We start from the raw sequence: 13,809 nt of genomic DNA, 5'->3' as shown, positions 1-13,809 counted from the left end.
ACTCAGTTGGGAGGTAGGACTGTGAGTTTGTCAGGAAACTCACTGATCATTCTAGAACACAAAATCCTGGACTAGAAAAAAATTCCGGTCTGATAGAAGAGGACTTTTCTCATTCTTACATTTCTATATAACTGCTGATATTGTTAATGCCAACTAGTTTACCCACATTAGATTAAACTAAGATTGTCCATATCTCATTATTTGCTGAGCAGCTTGTCTGCCTCCTTGAATCTCAGCTTGCCTATTTTTGTGGTTGACATTTTCTTGCTTTCAGATCCCCAGCCCTGAGAGTTCTTGAGCCTGGAAAACAATGGAAGATGACCCATTAGTTAAATATCTAGAGTAGTGTTTCTCAACCTTGGCAGCTTGAAGATATGTGGACCAACTCCTAGAATTCCCCAGCCAGCCATGCCCTTATCCCCTTAGAATCCTCAGCAATATGCTTTTTCTAATATACTTTACAGCTTGATTTTCTCATATCACACAGAATTTATAAAACATGTTACAATATTCCATGCAATGCACTTTGTTTATCTCAGAGCTAATTCACAAAACCCTGTAAGGAAGGCCAGTATTATTATATTATTCTCTTATTAGAGGTGGGGGCTGAGAGAACATTTTGCCTAAGGCAGGCAATTTTATAGCTAGGATGTCATTGAACCAAGAGTTTATAGTTCATAGCTCAGTCTTTTATCTTCTAGTTTTCATTCATTTTTTTTCCAGAAAAGTTTTCCTTTCTGACTAGCCATCAGACATCTTCTCAAGTACAATTTTACCAGAGTTGTTGAGTTAAAAGTTGTACTCAGCTGTATAAAGCATTTGCAGATAGTTTCTTCTGGGAAAAAAAAGGGGTCCTGACACACTTTATTGTTTTAAACATTCCTGCAAACATATGTCTCCTATAACAACATTACAGTACACACTAATACATTTTGGTGATAAAGAAGTCACGTACATTTCCTATAACATCAATAGGAAAAAAAATTGGTTGCTGATCTTTCACTTTATTTTTACATCCCTATTTTGTATATTCAGAAAGTGCACTGCCAGATTTTCATTAAAATAGAAATACGTTAAGTATAATTTATAATGACCTATTAGTTAGGAGATTTCAAAATTCTTTTTAGCATCTTGGCATGCTATCCCAGTGATAAAAATCCATATATATTCTGCTCTGAGAAAGCCAAGCACAGTCAACTAGGCTTCTGGGAGAAATTACTTGTGAATAATAATTCCTATGCAATGTGCTGTGTGACAATCCTTATGTACAACCAGACCATCTGGGCTATGACAACAAATCCAGTTTGTCAATGGTAAGAAAAGATGTACTGAGATCTGAACTGTCACTTTCTGGACAGCACATTAATCACTGGCAACTATGTGACTTCCATGGTAAGCATGTGTCTTAGTTTTGTGAAAGATTTTTCCTTCTACAAAATCCCTCATATATTTCATCCAGTTTGAGACTTCCAAATTCAACTAAAAAAAATGTGTGCTTTACATAAAATTTGTTAACAACATTCTTAAGTGCTGTGAAAATGATTCTAGTCTACATATTAAAAAAAAAGCCACTCATATCCTTTCTAACAATTTATTAATACAGATTATGATCATTCCAAACCAAAAATTTATATAGGCATTGCTAGCAGTCTCAGAGGAACAGGAGATCTGACTGCCAAATCAAACGGCTGAAATTCATACCACTTTCCACGCACAATGTCACATGGGTGAAACTCACACTCTCGACACTTGGAAATTTCTGATTATGTCTAATTAGTGACCAGATCAGAGCAATTGCTCAGCAAAAGCACTTCAAATAACAAAACAGTGTTAAGTACTAGCCACTAGTATTTATGAATTTTCATTTCCAATGCATTAAAAAAGAAAGCTTATAAAATGCCATGTTCTAATTAGTAATGCCTTTCCCACCTTAATTTACAGATATTCCCGGCTAGTAATAAATGGGCTTTTTAACCAATCCATAACAAACAGAACAACCATCAGAGAAGAACTACTATACCTACCAGCTGATGATCTTCAAAGTACCCCACCCACCCCACATACAATTGATGTATTGATACACGACTGTCTTCCTTCACTGAGGAACTCTGATCAAGTTAGTGCAATTAGATGCAGCCAGGACCACTATAAAGGTACTAAGAGAAAGGCCTGCATGTATGTTCAGGAGTGGCTGGGAAGTGGGACTAAAGCAGACCAAGGACTGCATATTTTTGTTCTTCTAGCTAAACATTGTGGTAAAACCCTGATCTATGAAATGCCTTGCCTTTATCAAAGCTGAGAATCTGTTAAGATCTAAGTAAACATATAGCAGCACTGGACTTTTGAGTTTGGAAATTCCAGAAATTACTGATGGAAACTTCTTAAACTCCACAAGGGGCTATACTGATTAGAAATGGATCAAAGCGCAGGACGAGGACCAAGGAGCCTTAAGGGGCTGTATGAGATTTCCATAATGTCCCACTTAGAGTGATCAGACCAGGGATATATTAATTTGTATCAATATGCACATTTCTCAAGAGTTCTAGACAAAAACTACAAGATAGGACAGGAAAGGAAGTTAGTGTTCAAAAACAGCTTTTAGTCATTCTAAACAATTCCTATGCCTTATTGTACTGTTATATAAGTGCAAAATGATTTTCAAGTCAAACCAAATTAATGAATGACTAACAAACAATAGTCAGGAAATGGAGAGCAGAACAGATTGTCTCTTCCATCCCGATCTCACGGTCCTCCAGGAGACACCACCAAACCCAGGCACTATCAAGAAAGCTTGATTAGTTGATGCTTTTTCTATGACTATTGTTCCCCACAATGCCATCCCTGCTTAGCTTCATGTACTCACATTAAGGCTATGCAAATGCATACAGATGAGAATTTCTCTTGGGGACCAATGAAATGCTTTTATGATTCTGCCAAATTATGAGAATGGCTCTGCAAACGATGGCCACTGAATGTACTTTAAAATGCATACAGGACACAATCCAATTGTGACTTCAGAATCTGTCTATGGAAACATCCCAAGGTTGTCTTATCTTCGTAGACTACTGTATCCTTCACGGACTGTGAAAGCATGTTTTTACATTGTCTTGGATACTTATGGTCAGTACTTAGTACAGAGGCAGATAATATGATCTTAAAGTATATGTGTACATCCTGACCAAGTGGCATGGAACTAGTGCAATGAGTGGAAGACTTCTCCATAGATCATCATAGGGAAATAGGAAACTTAAAGCTGATTATTAATGAAATGCCTGTTTACTATCCCCAAAGTAAAAACAAAATTAGAGAGGGTGGTCCAATATGGTGGCTAATTGAAATAATCACTGACCCAACAGGTCAGTGCAGAGCAATGCAAACTTTTCCATTTTCTCAAAAATGCTTGAAGTTGAAGCAGCTAAACAAAGCCATGTAAATAGAGAACTGCATATTGCCTACAATACATAATATTCTTCTGCAACTTCAGATGTTTAAGTACTTTCACTGCCTGATGCTACTAGTGGATTTTGGTACATCTAGTTAGACCCAGATTGTGGCAGAATGTCCATGTTAATTACACCTTTTGTAGATTTTTCATTAAAATACTATTTGGAGGATTTCTAGAACTCCCAAGCTATTGCACTTTGTATAACACCTGAAAAGCATGTTAATGTTTATGGACAACATTCTTGGTTTATTGTTTTCCTGAGAATTAATATAATCAAAGAATGTTTAAAGTTTAGAATCATAAAGGTTGCAGGTCTAAAATTGAACGATAGTAAATATCTCCTTGACCTGAAAAAAATGCTTATATTTTGGACAATGTATTAATGAACATGGAGTGAGCCCAAATCCAAAGAAGGCAGGTATTTCAGGAATTAACTCATTGCTGCCTTCCCCTCTGCTTCCAAGAATCTATAGCTGAGCTAAAGAGAATTTGGGGCACAGTATCATGCTTAATAAAACTTGAACCAAAATTGGCACAGGTCCTACAACAGGCAGGGATTGCCCACTACCAGTGAAAAAAATGTATGTGACTTTAATAGACTTGGAATTGAAATTCATGGCTTCTTCCTCCCACTTTTCAGAATTAACAGATATTTGGCATACACCTTGATAATCTTGAAGCTAAGCATAATGAACATAATCAGTAAGATATATGCCAGATATATTAACTGGAAACTTTTAGATTGGTTGGAGGAAGAGAGCCATCAAGCTGAAGAACAGGTGGGATTTTGAGCAGACCCCTCTCTTACAGATCAGGGACTAATTCTCACTTGATTGAGAAATACACTCAGCCACCAAAAGTAGCTCTTTATGCTCTGTTTGTTGATTTTGAGCAGGCCTTTGATTCTACTTCTAGGGAAATTCTGTGGAAGAAATCTTCTAACATTGATAACAGTTACTCACTTTAATACATGTACTGTATGAAAATACCAGTAAGGGTACGATGTACTGCAGCCAGGCATCTCTCCGACACAGTGATTACCAGTATTATTACATCAATACAATCGCTAGTATCGGTAACAAATTTGTTCATAAGACTGTCTCAAAGGTACCCTCCCCCCAAAAATAGTGCATGCATGAGTATATATTTTTTATCTTGTATGCCTTATTTTATTTTGTATGTACTATTTGTAGCTCTACTCTGTAGAATTTATTTAGTAAATTTTATTTAGACTGGGTCACTGACCTGAGTTGACCAAAATATATAAAAAAGGTGGATAAAATAATAATAATGACAATAATAAGAAGCAAAGATAGTACCAACAGTTATAGGCACCTTGAGTGCAATCCCAAAACACCTGGAACACTACTTGAATACCATCGGCATTGACAAAACCACCATCAGCCAATTGCAAAAGGCAGCTTTACTTGGAACAGCTTATATCCTGCAATGATACGTTTAACACCATCAAACAACAACATCTGCCTATCCCAGGTCCTTGGGAAAGAATCAATAGGTGGATAAAAATGCCAAATCCAGTCTAAACATCTGGCTGACTGTGTGACCAACCATAATAATAATAATAGGCAGCTTTACTTGGAACAGTTTACATCCTGCGACAATACCTTTAGCACTATCAAACAACAACATATGCCTATCTCAGGTCCTTGGGAAGGACTCAACAGGCAGATAAACATGCCAAATCCAGTCTAAAGATCTGGCTGACTGTGTAACCAACAACAACAACAACAGCACTGAATTTGATTTGATTTAATCTTTACCATACCTAATGCAGGATGTTATCCAGGCACAATACCTGTAGTATTAGTTATGAGTTGGCATTAATTATAATTCTCAATTCTACTTCCTGAACTGAGAAAATTCAGTAGTAGTGATGTTGATTTTTTACAAGAGTGGTCTCTCTCTCTCTCTCTCTCTCTCATATATATATATATCATATATACACACACATATATGTTTGATAATGTACCATCAAGTTGAAGTTGCAACCATATAGATAGATTTTTCTCCTGGACAGTTTGTCCTGAACTAGTTCTTCAATTCTTCCAACAGTGCACCCATCACTGCTGTAATTGAATCCATCCACCTTTCTGCTGGTCATCTTCTTCTCTTTCCTTCTATCTTTCCCAGCATTATTGACTTCTCTGTGCAAACACACACATCTATCCATACAGCAATAGCTCATAACTGATTAAATTCTTCTCCTGTTGCAATGTCATGGTGATCTGCATTTTTTCTTTTTAGCCCAGCCAAGCATATGCATGAAACAATGCACTAGTATTATGTCAGCAACACAGGAATAAATGACTCTAGAAATTACAGGGGAAAGGCACTGAAAAAATGGGGATGTTGTATTTTTTGAAGAAGCCCCATAATATAATCTTTCAATTTTACCTGGAATATTTCAGTTACAGTTTCTACTGATGTCAGCTAAATTAAATGATGCATTACTCAGCATCAAACTTTTCATACTGGAGGTGTAAAAAAATTTGAGGGCTCATTGACCATATTGTATGGTCATATGAGCATTTAGTATTTTTTTGGGATAGTGTATCAGTGTATATTAGCAAATTTTGGGGAAAATCTTTAAATGGTAAAATTGTTAATGTAATGTTGAATTATATAGCAAATCATTGTAGTTTGTTTATCAGGAATTATGGTTGTATCAAGCATAGGGGGTGGCCAAAAGAATTATATTAAGAAATTGGAAAAGTGATATTATTCCAGATGTCAAGGGATGGTTGTTGGAAATGTATGATCGATCTATTTTGGAAAAGGGAGTATTTTCTACTAATCAAAGAATGCAGCCATAAGTATTACTATAACAAAGATTCTATGATAGATTACAATAATACCTTGTTCATATTATAATAGTGAATTCATTGGTAAACCAGTGACTATTGATAAGTATAAAATGTTAGGATTTTTTCATTCTTAGTTTGTATTTTTAGTTTGTACTTTTATTCTTTTGTAAAAATAAAAAAATCACACATTAGTCATTTGTAAGCTGCTGCTGCTGGCTGGATTATAACTGGGCCCACTACATGCAAACATATGCATCATCACTAACATAGTTCACAATGCACCAAAAGGTCACAGCTATGCCTAGCAAATAAGAGTAGCTTTCATGCATTTTTTGTTTTGGCAGTTAACCAATTTTCATAATCAGCAAGGGGGACAGAGGTTTTCACAGAGGGTAACGATGAAAGTTAAGGATAATAAACGTGATGATAGTATTTCAAATTGTATTTTTGTTCTTCATTAGGATTAACTAAAGTTTTATGCTTACTTCAAAAAGTAGAGTGCCCATATAGTTCTCATAGGAACCTAGGATAGCATGGCAAAAGACAGGGCTTGTACAAAATATTCAATATCAAGTTGCAGCAAATCTACAGGAGGGAAAAAACAGCTTCTTGGGCTAAATACATATACTAAACAAGCAACTCAAGGTAGCTCTCTTCAAAGATCACTCATCATTTAATTGGAATGTTGATGCTATCCATTTCATCTCATTTTGAAAAAAAGGAGTAGGCCTTTACAAATTGCTCATCTGTGTAGCTTCAGAGCAATGAATTGCAATGGCATATTTAAATGTACTGAGTATATTCACATATACGTAGATGAAAAAATGTTCTTGAGCTGCAGCCATAAATTTGAGAGTGAATGTGAAGAGCTGAAAGAGGCAGCTCCTAGCATAACAAAGCACCTTGTTTCCTAAATATATACCACACATGGAGAGATTTATTCAAATATCCTGAATTTGCCAATATCATGGCATACGCTTGTAGTAAATGTATGTTGTGTAGGAATTTGATGTAAAACAGACCTTGAAGATGCTATGGATGACAGTAATGGGTTCATTTCATATTTCTTTGTTTATTTATTTATTTTATTAATCACATTTATATGGCCACCCATCTCACAAAAAGTGACTCTGGGCAGTGTACAACATCTGAATAAGACAACAAATACATTAAAAACAATCATTATAAAAATATAAAAAATTATTATTAAGAATAAAAATATTATCCAAAATTTAAAATATACAAACCACATGGAAAGAGGAAAAGTATCAACTATAGTGGAGCCATCTAGGGATGTCTCTTGTTCCCTGGAACCCCCAGGCATGATGACATAACCAGGTCTTGAGGGACTTCCGGAGTGATTGCAGGGATGGAGCTAACCCAATTTTGTGGGGGAGAATGTTCCATAAGGCAGGCACCACAGCAGAGAAGGTCTGCCTCCTGGGACTCACCCCCGGAAGCAGAATGGGAGCCAAACCAGCACCACACCATGCCACCCACCCCCAATCTCCTGAGCTGATCCAGAAGAATACCATAGTTGATGGTATTGAAAGCTGCTGAGAGGTCAAACAGGGCAAGGATGGATGCACAACCCCCATCCTGACCATGCCAGAGAACATCCAAAAGTGCAACTAATGCCATTTCTATCCCATACCCAGGTCTGGATCTGGACTGAAAAGGATCCAGATAATCCACTTCATCCAAGGACCTCTGAAGCTGTTGCACAACTACTTTCTCAACCATTTTCCCCAAAAAGGGGAGGTTTGATACTGGATAAAAATTGTCCAGTATGGTGGAGCCCAGCAATGGCTTCTTGGGGAGGAGGCAAACCAATGCCTTTTTAAGAAGTAAAGGAACAACCCCATACTCAAGGAAGAATTCACCACTGGTGAACCTACTCCACAACACACATACCCCAGCCACTTTCAAAAGCCAGAAGGAGCATGGGTCTAAAGACCAAGTGGCTGAGCTCACAGTCCTAAGGACCCTGTCCACTTCCTCACATACAACAGATTCAAACTGTTCCCAGATAACCAGGCAACATTCTACCCCAGGCATCTCCTCTGGACCTGCAACAAGGCTGGCATACAACTGCAAGTGAATCTGAGTGATTTTGTCCAACTGATATGAGCAAATTCCTCCATATGCCCCTGCAAAAGGTTCCCTGAGCCCCCTCTACCCAAGAGGACTTGTGCCACTTGAAATAGGGCTATGGGATGGCAATCTGTGGACACAATAATGGTGAAGCCATCTCCTAAGCCACATCAGACCCCACTCCTAGAAGGCAGATTGAAATCCCCCAGAACCATAAGTCTGAGGAATGCCTCTGCCAACCCAGAAATGGAGTCAAGGAGCTCAGACACGGAGGTTGCTATGCAGCAGGGAGGCTGGTACAACATCAGTAATCCCAACTGATCCCTACAGCCCAACTTAATGAACAGGGTGTCACATCTGGTGGCCTGCAGTGCAACGCCCCTGAAAGCTGAAAGGGATTTCGAGATGACAATTGCTACACCCCCCACCCCTGTCCTGGAGTCTCAGCTGATGCCACACCCAAAATCCTGCTGGGCATATCTCCAAAAGGGCTACCCTTTACTGTTATAAAGGGTATAACATACTGTTATGTTATTTACTGCCTGCACACACACCCCAATGGCAGCCCCATCCCCACATCCAACCCCCCCCCCCAAGACTGGGAACCTCCTATTGTCCTCTTCAAACATTTCTGGGAGGGGAAGTTGGGCACTCTGAGGCACTTTAGCTTCATGAGCTCTCAGCACCAGCAAGGTACCCAGCCATCACATCCCCACTCACTACAACACACACAATGACAACACATTCATATGCCCTAACAGCTGCTCTCACCAGCTGGTAAGGGCTCCCTTCCAATCATTCCCTCCCAATCTCTCTTCTGGCTCTCATCCAGAAGAAGGAATCAACATCCAGGGACAACCCAGGAGCTGGATCCGGATCATTTTCTTCCTTCCTTCCTCTATTCTTTCCTATACAGGGCTAACCTGGAGGGAAGGTGAAGTGGTTTCCACGGGGTGGGGGGGAGGGGGACCACAGTAGCCTGCCACTCTACTGTAATGCCACCCGTGCCTGACCATCACCCATGCCTCCAAGTCCCAATAACAAGACAAATAAATAATACAGGAAGGGACAGTCAATAGCAAAAGCATCCAGCAGTGTCCAGCAGCAGCAGAAACAAAAGATGTGAAAGGGTCATCTCCACATAGCTGAATCAGGCACCAGGCATAAACCAACTCCACAGACACAGACAGTAAAGCAGGAAAGCAAGTGCAGCCCAGCTTGGTTCATCCTCCAGCTTGCTCCTCAGCCCAGTCCTTTGGGGAGCAGCCCAAAAACTCTGCCAAGTTCAAAAGGCAGCCCTGCTGACAAGTCCAAGAAGCCACCATCCACTCCAACAAGCCAAGGACAGCTCAGCAGACAGACAGCCAAACATCGTAAAATGCCACAAAATGTTGTAAAAATGCTGAAAAATGGCAAATGCAGCAAACTATAGGCATGGCCGTCCCGCTTCACTATATTCCACTCCAGTTCAACCTGTTTGACCCATGCCACCACTCTCCAGCCCAAACAGAGCCAGGCATGTGCCCTCAGCAGCATCTTCACCGCAATACCACAGCAAGCAAACAACCAACCAAACAAACATTTACAAGGACAGCCTGACAATGGCTCCCTCTCAGTCCCTCTTTTTTTTATCTATAAATGCTTCCTAAAAATACTTACATGCCAGGAGGTTAGCATTAACCTCTCGTTAATTGTTTCCCACTGTGATAGCAAATTTATCCAATCTGCCACACAAACCTGTTGATGTCAGCCTTTTAGGATAAATTGTGTTGAATACAGTTCATTAGAAGATAACCAACACATCAGGCATCAGGCAGCCCAGAGATCTATTGCAAGAATCCCATCTCAGTGTCATGCATCATTTGGGAATGACTACCAAACAGACATGGTCTTTTAATGGTTATTGCAAGTGTAACTAGCTATGGTAAAAGTTAATTAAATAATAAATATAGAAACACAATATTGAGTTCGAAGTTATTTCATTACATAATTATCATCCACCTTACTTACTGCTTACCGATCAATAATGGCACACATATCAATGCTGATATTGGCAAAACTTCCCAACTTTCCTTGCTCTACTGCATGTAAATCCACCAATTGATCATCCACATGAATGAACTGCATGCAGCCCTGGAATGACCGTTGAAGGAAACCTGGAAAAAATGGGATAGTCAATAGGCAGATCAAGAAAATATATATTTGTCATCATAAAGGAATCTATTCTTTTATCAAAATATACCTCACTAGAAACCCATGAAATTGTGAAAAATAAAATTAGAAGATTTCCAAAAGGAAAAAATAGAGTTTATATTATGCTGGTTTCTTTTTTGTGATAATCAGAGACTTCAACAGTGTTTTTTTACTTATGTTGCAAACATACCAGGAACTTAGTAATATCTTTTAAGAATGTACTCTTGCTATTCACAATTTATCATGTGAAAATCCACAATGTGACATTTTACTGTGGCTACAGGACAATAGCCATGGCCACCAAGAATGAAAGTGTTATTATGATGATGAAATCCCCTGTTGTGGTTTTACGAAATCAAAAAAAGCATCACAATATGATCTCATATGTTGAATAGCCTTGGTCTGCTAAGTGAATTGTTTACAAAGATGTGAAGACTTTGGTTCCTTGCAATTAAGAAGTTCCATTTGCTAAAAGAAGCCTGCAGCTGCTGATACATGGTTGGAAAACAGGACACAGATGACTGGCCTAAGATTCAATTCCAGGTTAACAGTAGCCCAGATCCCATTCATTTCAACACATCCAGCAAAGAAGAACTCCTCAGAGAAAAGTATCTTGGCCGTTAGAAAGCAAGTCTTGCAATTTCAATAGGGCCCACTTTTGCAGCATTGCTTCAGCAAGAAAAAACTGTTCACCTTCTCTTAGGTTATTTTATTCAGTATGCATTAACAGAAACCATTCTTTATTAGGTATTTATATCTTCCACTCAGATAAGCACTTACAATAAAATTAAAAAATGGCTATGTAGTATTACCTCTAAGTTAAAATAAACTGTCATACATAATTTCCCCTCTTTTCTATTATCTGTTCTACAATGTCTTATCTATTAACCACTTAAAAGGATTCTGGAAATGCTAAAAGAGTTGCTTACAAATAATACAATAATGCTTTACAAAAATATCAACAAAAGAAATAACTTTCATTTTAACCTTACTACTACTTCTACTACACCCCCCCCTTCTTCTCTTCACATAGCAGCTTTTGTGAAAAGACTAAAAGCACTTGGTAACTGTTATTTAAGCTTGAAATGAACATGTGCTCTACTGAACATAGTGGCTTGCCACATTTTTAATGGTTGGAGAAAGAATCCTGCTGCTTCTTGCCATTTTTAATATTATTTCTAATGTGCAAGTAGCTTTCCAATCTCCATTTAGTCTGGCCTCTCAGTACATATAAAGTAGCCGTAGGAGTTTTTTATTCCAATTTGGGAGATGGGGAACTGAGATTGTAATTGACTTACTCAGGGCTACCAAATGAATTCAAAACACATACAAAATAAACCAAGGGTTCATGTGTTTATCTCTGTAATCAAATGACAGCAGTTATTTAGTTTCTAGTGACTTTAAGATAAAAAAGAAACAACTGTTACACCTGCAAAAACATTAATCTTGTTTCATGGTTTGAAAGAGGTTATTAGACTCAATCCTATAAAATAAATAAAAAGTGGAGGAATCACATTGAACTCAGTAGGATCTAATAGGCTCAGGTTGAGATGTGACAACACTGTATATATTCCTTACCCAATTTAGCTTAATATATCACCTCTTAGGTTCTTCTGCACATTCACATTACATAATGGAGTTATGCTAAAGTTACACCACTTAGACCATTTTTAAAGAAAGCACATCTATTCCTAAGTACTCAGAAAATAATAGCAAAGTTCTGCAAAATACTTGTTTGTTGCTTTGCTCCGTAGAGCTTTTCTTTCACCTGGATGGCCAGCTGTAATACTAACATGCAATATTTTATGAAACCGATACAACAAGAATTCTTGCTATGCTTACAATTTTGGAGTTAGAGATCCTAGGTACTGATGCTTTAAAGTAATTTATTTCTGTCTGAGTGGCCTTCAGCTGTGTAAAAATGACATATAAATGTTTAAAAAACAGTAAAGGTCTTAAAGGGTGAATGTAAAGTTCTACATAAAATATTTAAAAGGAGAGAAAAATGATGAGAACCGCAAACCAAGGAAAATTTAAAATTGTCAAAGCAGAAATGAATAACACTAAATAGATATTCTAAGAATAAACAAACTTAGGTAGTTCAAAAATCCCTTTAAGTCAGGTTATGTGATATTCAGGACATGAGTCATTCAAAGGATTGGAGTGGTAATGATACTCAAAAAGTACATCATCACTAAGTATATAATGGCTATAATACAATATTGACAAGATTGTGTAAATTAGTAGCTATGAGTGAACATCAAAGTTATAAAAGTCTATGCCCCAACTACAGATGCAAAGCTGGAAGACATTCAGATATTCTATGGTAAATTGCAAGAGGTTATAAATACAACATTTAGAAAGGATATAACGATGCCAAAGTTGAAGAATAGAGCAATCTGGAACTACAGTACAGGAAGATTTTGAGTGGGTAAATGCAACAACGTAGAATATAGGATAACAGAATTTTTGGAAGGAAATTGTTTATTAAAACATCTGCTTCAAGCAACATAAATGTAGACATCACTGAAATTAAATTGACTACAAAATAGAAAACAAGATGAAGAAGTATAATTCAATCAACCAGGTCACTTCCAAGTGCACATCATGAATTATTGGTATCAAATACATGGATTCAATTTTAAAAATTAAACAGAGTACAGTGCCAGCAAGATTTGACCTAGAAGACATGGCAGTCAAAATATAAGATCAGTGTAAGGAACAGATTAAGTACACTTAATTTATCTGAAAAAGAAACTGAGATGTTCTAGAAAAGGACGAAAGACATAATCAAAACTGAAGCAGAAAAAAATATTCTCAAAATTTCAAAAAAAATATTAAAGCAGCTTTCAGAACAAGTCATCATAATAGCCAGAGAGAGAGGATAAATGAATATCTTGGGCAATAAGAAAGATGAATGACTGAAGATATTCAGTATCAGGCAAGAAAATTCAAGGGACAGATATTTCAGTCAAGAATGCCAATTAATAGAACAAAATAACAAGAAAAATAAAATCAGATGTTTTTAAGATCAGATAAATCACAGGAAAAACACATCGAAGGTAAGATTATGAGTAGTCATGAAAGATATCAAATAGAGGCAAATTAGGAAGTTCAAAAGATGACCCTGAAACCTCTTGCTAGCGTATTAATAAACTGCAAAAATGTTTTAGGAAGATATATTCTCAAGATTGGTTTACTGTTAGAGATTTGTGATTTCAACACTACAATTCTGATTTAGCTGGAGGTCTT

General features: G+C 37.5%; 1 protein-coding gene across 2 annotated transcripts in view; it reads right to left on the bottom strand.

Moving 5' to 3' along the window:
• Nucleotides 1-13,809, bottom strand: part of CNTNAP2 (contactin associated protein 2) — a 1,202,163-nt gene that overhangs the window by 418,287 nt on the left and 770,067 nt on the right. For both annotated transcript variants that reach the window (XM_088150062.1, XM_088150063.1), the window contains exon 10: nucleotides 10,382-10,520. In XM_088150062.1, coding sequence (XP_088006188.1) covers nucleotides 10,382-10,520 — 139 coding nt within the window. The remainder of the gene's footprint in view (nucleotides 1-10,381; nucleotides 10,521-13,809) is intronic.

This window comes from Python bivittatus, unplaced genomic scaffold (genome assembly GCF_059951505.1).
Source record: "Python bivittatus isolate LINGU-HERP-01145 unplaced genomic scaffold, Pbiv_v1 ctg000610_np1212, whole genome shotgun sequence".
NCBI lineage: Eukaryota > Metazoa > Chordata > Lepidosauria > Squamata > Pythonidae > Python > Python bivittatus.
This window is presented reverse-complemented; position numbering and strand designations above follow the sequence as displayed.